The 10,156-nt window shown below is 38.4% G+C and overlaps 2 protein-coding genes across 2 annotated transcripts; one reads left to right on the forward strand and one right to left on the reverse strand.

Annotated features, from left to right (window-relative positions):
• Positions 1–1,949: 1,949 nt before the first annotated feature.
• K441DRAFT_651319 (uncharacterized protein) lies at positions 1,950–3,488 on the reverse strand. Its single transcript, XM_067647164.1, has 3 exons — positions 3,194–3,488; positions 2,804–3,110; positions 1,950–2,741 (listed from the first exon to the last, which is right to left on the reverse strand). Exons 1-3 carry the CDS (start codon positions 3,474–3,476, stop codon positions 2,186–2,188), a joined length of 1,146 nt encoding a protein of 381 aa, XP_067509895.1. The 5' UTR covers positions 3,477–3,488; the 3' UTR covers positions 1,950–2,185.
• Positions 3,489–6,339: 2,851 nt separating this feature from the next.
• K441DRAFT_534098 (uncharacterized protein) lies at positions 6,340–6,537 on the forward strand (the record flags this gene model as incomplete). Its single annotated transcript, XM_067642315.1, has 1 exon — positions 6,340–6,537. A coding segment is annotated over one exon (198 nt), but the record flags the coding sequence as incomplete, so codon positions are not given.
• Between the last annotated feature and the right edge of the window lie 3,619 nt (positions 6,538–10,156).

Below are 10,156 nucleotides of genomic sequence, written 5' to 3' on the forward strand. Positions count from 1 at the left end.
TATAAAGTACGTTAAGAAGCTAGATAATTCTCCCTACTATTTAGCGGCACGAGTTTTTAACCTAGAGTGTTATACGGCTTTCTTAAAAGATTAGAATAATTATATTACCGTTAAAGGAGAAAAGAAGCTCTTTAGCGTATGAAAGCTCTAGGAGAGATTCCGTAAGAAAGCAATACTTTTAGGTTTAACTATATTGTACACAACTAAGAAAGCTTAAAAGTCGCCTTTAGAGTCTAAAGAAAATCTTTCTGCCTTCTATAAGGCTCGTCTTTAGTATTATTTAAAATATACTCGTCTATAGAGTCTAGATAAGTTTAATAACTATATTAACAAGAATCCAATTCCGCTTAATAGCCGTACAATAGCTATTTAATGGTGGAATTAGCCTCTTTAGTATACAAGATTTCCACGACTCTTACAGCTTGCAATTAAAGTTCTCTTAATACCTGGAATAAGCAATAAGCTAAAGAGAGTATTTTTAGGTTCTTAACGCCGTATTTTATGGGATCGTATAAGAACTACTCTATAAATACTTAAGGTATTGGAGTGTATAAAGGACTAGGCAGCTTATAAGATTTTAAGTATCCCCTTATAGTCGTATAAGGGAAAGTATATAAGGGGTGTGTTGTATAACACTAAAGGGGGGAAGGGGGGCATATAAATAAAATAATTTTAGGTAAAAGGTAACCACTAAAGGTGTGTAGGTGGCGTAGGTAAATATATGCTAACTTTAAACTTAATAGATTATAAGTTTAAATCCCACCAACGTCGTCCTTTATTAAGAATCGGGAAATATAATTATCTGGTATACTTCCCGTCCTACTATATAACAGATTCTCCGGCAACATTATTATACTATAAGTAAACTCTCCTTTCTGTACGATATACCTATATAACTAACTACTCTTAGGATAAGCAGGAGAGGGTAGAAGCTTTGCCGGCGATTAATATGGAGGCTTAGGTGGGGGGTGTATTAGAGAGGCAGGTGCGGATAGGGAGGCCCTTATATATAAATGCAATTCTAATTTAGAGCCGTAGGTCTCTAAATACAACTGTAAGTAACCTATATTACTTATATGAGGTAGAGAGCTAATTAATACTAGCCTTGCGAGGCTTATACGGCGACTCTACGTCGTCTAGTAGGCCCTTGCCCCTTTACTGAATGTCAAAGTCTTCTAGGGTTCTGTAGTGGGTGCTATAGAAATTGCAAGTAGCGGGATTATAGAGCTCGATGTTCGTCGTATAATATAAATTCTTAGCCTATAGTAGCGGCAGTGGGGGCACTAGAGGGTGAGGATCGGATTGTGGAACTAGAGGATAATAAGGAGTAGAAAAAAGTTACTAAATTTAAACTGCTGGGTCTCCTCTCTTTTTTTCTCTTTTTATTTTATTTTATAGTATTTTATATAAAGAGAAGTATAAATAAAAAGGCAGAAAGAAGATATCTAATTAGTAGGAAAGCTAAAGGTATTTGCTAAGGCTTTATACGAAGCTCTGCATAAAGCTCTGCACGAAGCTCTGCACGAAGCTCTGCGGAGGCTCTACACGAAGCTCTGCACGAAGCTCTGTATATGGAGGCTCTGCATGACGGCTCTGCGTATGACGGTTCTGCGTACGACGGCTCTACTACGGAGGCTTTATATAAAAGCTTTGTGCAGAGCTTCGTGCAGAGCTCCGTACGCGACTCCCCGTAAGCCTTATCTTGCAGAGCTCTTATAAGCTTTATATCTATATAATATTACTTATCCTTAGGATATTTAGATAAAAGTGGTACCATTTTAAAGCGCTTTGCAAGCTCTATAAATCTATATTAATAGAAAAATTATTTATTTAATATTGGGGGTTGCATCGCAAGTATAAGTATATTAAGGTAATTTTGCTAAGACTATCCGGAGACTATCCGGAGACTATCCGGATAGTCTCCGGATACTATCAGCTGATAGGTCTATTATCCGAGAGGCCTATCCGGCCTATCCTCCGCAACTCTGGGGGTGGCCCTAACCTCGTATTAACCCGGGTCGTAACCGCGATATGTGATAGATATTCCAGTTTGCTAAGAGAAGATAATAGGGAAGACTAGAAAAACGCCTAATACGCTTCTATTCCAAACACCAGTATATCCTATAGAAGGATACAACTATACTATCCGTTACGTACAATAAGAGCCTTGTTCCTTTGTACCTCGCTAAAACAATGTCGTTAAAATCCTTACTGCACTTAAACAAACTGTCATGACAGTAGAATAGATAATTGCCTTATCAGCGTTCAGGAATAGTGTGCTCGTTAATACGAATGTTGCGTAGAGATAAATCCCTACAGCTAGAGACTCAATGAAAGCTTCATACCAGCGCCAGCTACGAGGTCCATAGTTTGAGGGCATCGTGATACGGACGATGACGCAGTTCCCACCATACGAAATTACAGTATCGCTACGCTTGACTGCAGGCGCTAGTAGAGCGTGAGGGTAGTGTCGGTGGATAACCTCTGAGTTATTATCTGGATCTCTGAGCTCCGTTTGAGATATCGCGGCGGTCTTTATCCCTTCCTCGTGGGTGGGGAGTGTTGGTAGGCCAATTTGTCGTTGCGGAAAGCGGTCAAGGCCGAATGTGTAGGGAAGTAACATGAGTTCCCACATACGGTACCGCACGGATGGGTCTTCAGCGTGACAAATTTCCATAGACTCCTTAATTAGGTGGAGCAGAGTGACAGCTATGATAAGCCAAGTTATGCATGCAATGGGCCTAGAGATTATGTCAAGAAAGCTAAGATGGAATAGTTACGTTTGTTGTATGCTTGTGCTCACCAGGCAAATAACAACCAGGAATACTCGCAGCGCCACGGAACCATTGTAAAGCTAGTGACGATCCAATTTTGCCACAACATAATACTCGCTAGAGTGATAATGAGTGAATCGATAATCAGTTTTGCCGAGAGATTGTGCCATCGCGTTGGGCTTAGTATTGGTAAGACTACGGTCCACTCCCGTACTCTCGACTCTGGTTTTAGCTGTCGGAAGAGCCCGCTCGGGAGGCCGATGCTGAAGCAACACGTGGCTAGGGCGCGGTGGGGTGACAGGAGAGCAAGCTGTACGAGCTCAAGTGGTGGCGAGCCTTGTAAAAATAATAGTTAACATTTCATAGTATTTCCCATAAGTATATTGATTGGGGGATGAGGGCCGGAAGGCTTGGCTTACCAATTGATGCTAGAATCGTAGGTAGAAGTGCAGCAATACTAGTACCACTACTCAAGCTCGCCTTCAAGGCCTCTGGAAGAGTATCAAATACGCAAGAAATGAGAACTGAACATGTGCCAAATTTAAAACTTGCGGGATCACTGCCATTGCAAACTTTCGAAGCTTGCCCGAATCTGGGATCATCCGGTGGGCCAACGGTGCGTTTAAAGGCTTGGGCCGGAAGGACAAGCAGTGAAACAATCGCAGCATACAGCTGCCAAAAGATGCCGAGTGATTCGTGCATTGAATTACTGCGTATAGGAAAATAGTTGACAGTAAGAAGCGAGAGACAAGACTATTATATACAGGAATGCGCCCACACAGTGGTCTGGGGCATATGTCTGATTGGCCTACGTTCAAGTGCCCCAGCGGCTGATCGCACGGATGTGATACACGCCGCGTTTCAGCCACCCCCAAAGCATCCAGCTGAACAATTGCGCAGGCATTGATTGGGTGCTACGTCACTTAAATTAGGGATAGGCACAGTATTCGCCGCACTGACCGGGAGCAGGGCGCTTGGCCGTGACTTGCTCAATGCTAAACAGCTTAATGTAAATTCACTTTATATATAAAATTTACCTATATATAGCCGTATATCTCTTTAATAAGTTAAGAAAACTAAATAGTTATTTAATTTTTACTACTTTACTCTATAACTTATACCTAAATATCTAAATATTTAAATAAAATTAATAAAAATAAAAATCGTATAGTTATTTATAAGAGTATATATATTAGATCCCGCCACAATCGCAATAGATTTATAAGTATTGCTATCTTTTTGGCCGATATAGCGACGTAAAGGCGGGATACGTTATATTATTAATAATTTTAAAAATACTACTACTATGGTATTAGGGTTATATTTTGTGGGTAGGATTATAAGCAGCTAGGGGGCATCTGTAACGGAATTCCCCAGAAGGTACATATCAGATGAGACAGAAGGAGGTCTCATCTATGTTCCATCTACGTCCCAGAAGACACGGTCAGACAGATAAGGGGCAAAGGGTTTTGCTAGCGTCTTAGAAAGATCATATAGGGAGCTGGTTCTCCTCTAGAGAAGAACCAGCGATTAGTCTCTGAATAGAAGTGGTCAGAAGCATTTGTCCTTCAATACGTGAAACTCATTCTACCTTTAACTTACCTTCTATTTACCTTCGACTTACCTTCTACTTACCGGTGACACTGTCGATTAGATAATCATACGTTCCGGTCAGGCTGGCCTCTTACAGCATCAGGAAATTTTTTTTTGGGGTCGTTGTTGCGGTTTGCGGCAAATTGCCGCAAACCGTACGATCGCGGCAGATGTATATGGTTGATAGCAATTTGCGCAAAACGCACGTTTTGCAACAAGTTTACAGCACCCTAATAGCAATTTACGCGTTTTATAATAAGTTTACAGTATCTAATAGCAAATTGCGGCAAAACGCTACCCTATAAATAAATAGTGCGCAAACTATACAAATTGTATAAACTGTACGAATTGTAAAAACTATACGAATTGTAAAAACTATACAAATTGTAACTATATAAATTGTAACTATATAAATTGTAACTATATAAATTATAATTATATTAACGTGTTTCATTACTAAGTCGACATTATTACTGAGTTAACACTTCTTTGCCTGCGACCCGACGCGTAAACGCAACACGTAATAGCACCATAATGTAACGTAAATTTAGCTTATACTAAAGGCTTAATACAGCTTACTATCTTAGCTTTTAATTTATACTAAGTTAAAATAAAAAAACGCGCTTCTAAAATCTATAACGTACTGTAAATAATACTCTATAACCAACTCGCCGGATAACACCCTTAATATAACTATAAACCGAACTTAAAATAAATAACTCCCCTTAAAAAGTAGATAATTATATAGTATATACTTAATAACAATATACGTAAAATACCGCCCTTAAAGGACTTAGTATAAGATATAGCTAATAAACTACTAGAAGAGCGGGGTTAGAAGCCTATTAGTAAGTACTAGGTTAACCGCTTTATATACTATAGACCTAAGCTTAAAATAAGATGGACCTAACTATATAACTACTAGTAAGCCGCCTATAAGGACCTAGTAGTTATCTATCCCTAGTTTATACTTATTTAATTAATTAAGCTTAAGTACGGCATCCTTAATAAAGATACCTATAATTTTAATAAGTTGGGGTTTATAATAGGTAAAATTATACCTTAGCTTATTATTATAGGGGCTAATAAACCTAGTAAATACAAGAAATTATAGCCTAGTAATTAGGAGTGGGTTACTCTAATATAAGGCGTCAGGTTAACAGGGAAGCAAATTTTACCCTTTATTATTTTCGCGGGTAAGGTCCTTATTTTAACTTAGTTTAAAGATCTGCCTTATAACTAGGTTATTATAGTTAGCCCTTTTAGCTAGACTAATAACAACCTTACGGTTAGCTGGCTATACTACTTTAATACGCATTTAAGTCGCCTTTAGGCTAGAGCGTATAGGCTTCTTATTATTAATGGATATAAAAGCTATTACTTACTTAAATTCTAGGATCTTTATAAGGAAAAGAAGATTATTACTCTCTATATACCTCTATATTTATTATACCTACTATAACCCCTTAATATTGCCTACTTCTTGCCGTTAAAACACGTATATAGTAATAAGATCTTAGCTTTAGCACGTAACCGGATTATATATATTGCTAAAGAAGACTTTTTACTAGTATTTAAAATAGTATATAATAAAGCCTTTATAGAGGACAATATTTAAGCAGGCTTTAAAGGCGCTAGGCTAGTCCTACTTAATCTAGACGTTATAATATTAAAGCTTAATATATAACTGCGTACGCTAACTCCACCTATACCCTAGTATACTGCCTAGGAACTAAAAACACTATATAATACTAATAAAATAGAGTTATAATTAAAGCTAGTTTATAATAAAATTAGAAATTACTATAGGTTACTAGTAAGTTCTATTAATAAAATAATTACGTAGCTTGCTAAAGGCGCTTAATAGATTACCTATAAAATGGTATTAATACGCGAGGAAATTACCTAACTTTAAGAAGCCGCTAATATAAAGGTAAAGTAAAAAAGCTATAAAAGGCGGTATATATAGAATAAGGAGACTCTAACGGTTAGAAAAGTAGTTAACTTACTAGCTAAAAATATAGGTAGTAGTTATAACGCCGGTAAAGGGCCGTCAAAGAGGGTGCGAGCAGAGAGGCACTATGGCACTTACGGCAAAACAGGACACAATTCCCGCACTTATACTACTAAAATTAAGAATATATCTAATAGCGAAGGTTTTAATAAATAATATTTAATTACAATAATTCTATTTTTTAGTTGTTGCGTTATGTAATTCGAGTTGCCGTCAAGTCGCCGGCGAAAAAGTGTCGACTCGGTAATAATGTCGACTCGGTGATAAAACACGTTATATAATAACCAAATTATTACATATTCCCATAGATTTCTATAATATACTTTTAAATATATTTATATTATAACTATATAAAATATAGAGCTATCTACTTTAGGCGTCAAGGGGGAAGCCTCTCGCAGAGGCTCTAAATCATCTACCTACCTACCTACCTGCCTGCCTGCCTACCTGTCTGCCTGTCTGTCTGTCCGTCCGTCTATACCTACCCGTCTATGCCTACCTATCTGTGCCTACCTGTCTGTGCCTACCTGTCTGTGCCTACCTGTCTGTGCCTACCTGTCTATGTCACCTTGGTTCGATCGATCGATCGAATCGTTTATCGTGTTCGCTGGCTGGTCGTTTGAACGGTTGTCGTGTGGCTCTGGCGACGGTCGTGTGGCGATGACGACGGTCGTCTAGCTCTGGCGACGGTCATCTGGCTCCGGCGACAGTCGTCTAGCTCTGACGACGGTCGTCTAGCTCCGGCGATAGTCGTCTGCTGGCTGTTGTTCTGATGTCTTCCTAGGTAGGGAGGATGTAAGGAAGGGTAAAAAATGAGGTGGCTACCTAGGTGTATATAGGGGTATACTTGGCAGAGGCACGTGTAGAGGCTATCGGGAATAACGTCTTAGCCACCCAAACGAAACAGCCACCCACCCGAGACAATGCACGGACCTCCTACCAAAATCAAAATCAAAACATCAAAATACTCCTTTACTACACCACCATGTCCTCTACTACCCCCCAATTGCTGTCGCTTGACCAAGAAGATCGAATGCAAGTTGTTCTTTAATTATTGGAAGCCAATCCTAATTAGTCTGCCCGTTTGCTTGCCCGAATATACGGTCTATTACCTTCTTCTGTTTACCATTGTCGCAACGGCCGCTAATTAAGCAAGGAGTATCACCAAAAGCTTTAAAAACTCTTAGTTATTGAGGAGGACTCTATAATTAAATAGATTAATACAATAGGAGCCTAGGGTTGGCCACCTTAAATTTATATAACGGAATTCCCTAGAAGGTACATATTAGATAAGACAGAAGGAGGTCTCATCTATGTTCCAGAAGGAGGTCTCATCTATGTTCCAGAAGGAGGTCTTATCTATGTTCCATCTACGTCCTAAAAGACATGGTTAGACAGATAAGGGGTAAAGGGTTTTGCTAGCGTCTTAGAAAGATTATATAGGGAGCTAGTTCTCCTCTAGAGAAGAATTAGCAATTAGTCTCTAAATAGAAGTGGTTAGAAGCATTTATCCTTTAATATATAAAACTTATTCTACCCTTAACTTACCTTTTATTTACCTTTGACTTACCTTCTACTTATTAGTGACACTGTTAATTAGATAATTATACGTTTTGGTTAAGCTAGCCTCTTATAATTCTAATTGCTTATAATCCGTTAGGAACGTACGGCTATTAATTAATAATAACGAACTATACTCCTATACCCTACGAAGCAACGCCCTCACCGTAAGAGGCTTAAAGAGTCTCCCTAGAGGAGCGCATTCCCTCTTCCTATAAAGAAGCCACGGCTGGTCCGTCTAACCTTGTGAGACCCTTAGGAACGATTACCGCTAGGGAGTTATTAGAGCAGTCGCTATATGAGACCCTATAAAAAATAAAGGAGTTAGAGATATAATTAAGATAAGTATATTAAGACTACTAAGAATAATTATAAGGACAATTAGGGAAAGTATAGACACCCTAGACATAAAGCGGACTTAAAGGGGTAACGCCATACTATGCTATAATATTAGAAAACCTTAAATTCTGTATAAAGGAACCTAATAAGTATTATAGTGATAGTCTTTAGAACTGTAATCGTTTTATCTAATAATATAAAACTAAGTTTCGGCTGGATCCGAAATATTACTCTAATAAGTATAATTAGACACTAATTACTTCTACCTTCCTACGTAGCACCGTTAAGAGTTTATAGATACGCTATAAGAAGAAACTTACTATACCCCTTAAATTTAGCGAACTTAGGACCTGGTTAGTTAATTAGGTCTAAAACCCTACTAATTAAGGGATAGACTACAACTAGCAATACTATAACGCTAAATAGCGGGATGGTTAGACTATGGTCTAGTTTATAAACTACTTAGAAGAACTAGAAGACAATATACCCTACTTAGATCTATAGGATAACGCTATATAACTTCACCAGCTACTTGCTAAGCTACGGCCTAAGATTTAACAGGCCATATAAGAAAAGGGCGAAATTCCTACCTTTTAAGAAAAGCTTATCTCTAAAGCTACTNNGATTAAGAGTGNTAAAAGAGACNATCTAGGTAAGTAAAAGGAACNAGACGCNAACNATAAAGAGCGTAGGACTAGACCTAGCTTTAATAATAGGGGCAGATTCCGACCTAACCGCTCTACGGAAGAATAACGCGAGCAGGCCTCGCAGCCCTAGAGTAACGCTAGTTAACCCTAAAATAACAATAGGTAGAGACTTAATCCGTAGGAGGGAAACCGGGAGACATATACCTATTATAACTGCGGTAAGAAGGGCTATATAAGCCGCTTCTGCCGGCAAAAGAAGTAAGAGTCGGCCTAATCGGGAAAAGAGACAGCCTAGTAGATCTTTACTCCCTTACACTAGGCCAGCAAGAGAAGGAGGGAGTAAACTGCCGTATAGTTATTCCTGTCTCTATTTAAGTTAATAATAAATAGGTAACGCAAGACTACCTTATAGATAGCGGCGCGAGTATAGGGTTTATTTCTTAATTACTAGTAAAAGAATTAGATTTAGATCTTAGCGGCTCGCAGGTGCGCACTATTTAAAGTATTGGAGGCTACTGGATTCCATACTATAGGGAACAGGCTTTTTCCGTGGCCAGCTAGGACCGCAATGGTCTATAGGACACGCAGGAGATGCGCTTTATTAGGAAATTTTTTTTAGGCACGTTATTGCAAACGAAAATCGGGGTCTGCAAAACCTGCGAAAGTCGCAATTTTGGCAATTTGTGGCGATTTGCAGCAATTTGCTACAAATATATAGGCTACCTATGCACGCGCCTGCCCTATCTATGTGTTTGTAGCAAATTGCTATAAATTGCCGCAAATACTAAAATTGCGACTTACGCCTGCAGGTTTTGTAGACCCCGATTTTCACTTACAATAATATACCTAAAAAAAAATCCTAATATAGAGGCTCTGTATGAGGCTTTATATAAAGCTCTATATAAAGCTTTGTACGAAGCTCTATATAAAGCTCTATATAAAGCTCTGCGCGAAGCTCTATACAAAGCTTTGTATAAGGCTCTATATAAAGCTTTATATAAAGCTCTGCGTATAGAGGCTCTATATAAGGCTCTATACAAAGCTTTATACGAATTTGTGTATAAGGCTCTATATAAAGCTCTATATAAAGCTTTATATAAGGCTCCACATAAGGCTCTACACAAAGCTTTGCACGAATTTATATACGAAGCTTTATATAAAGCTCTATATAAAGCTTTACATAAGGCTCTATATAAAGCTCTATACAAAGCTCTGCACGAAGCTTTATA

This window comes from Cenococcum geophilum, assembly GCF_001692895.1.
Source record: "Cenococcum geophilum 1.58 unplaced genomic scaffold K441scaffold_2, whole genome shotgun sequence".
Taxonomy (NCBI): Eukaryota; Fungi; Ascomycota; class Dothideomycetes; order Gloniales; family Gloniaceae; genus Cenococcum; species Cenococcum geophilum.

What these genes read in the sequence shown, in the direction of transcription:
- K441DRAFT_651319 (XM_067647164.1), bottom strand. Translation starts at nt 3,476, where the DNA reads ATGCACGAATCACTCGGCATCTTTTGGCAGCTGTATGCTGCGATTGTT. An exon ending in TACGATTCTAGCATCAATTG is followed by an intron (nt 3,111 to 3,193) that starts GTAAGCCAAGCC and finishes TATTTTTACAAG; the next exon opens with GCTCGCCACCACTTGAGCTC. An exon ending in TCCTGGTTGTTATTTGCCTG is followed by an intron (nt 2,742 to 2,803) that starts GTGAGCACAAGC and finishes CATAATCTCTAG; the next exon opens with GCCCATTGCATGCATAACTT.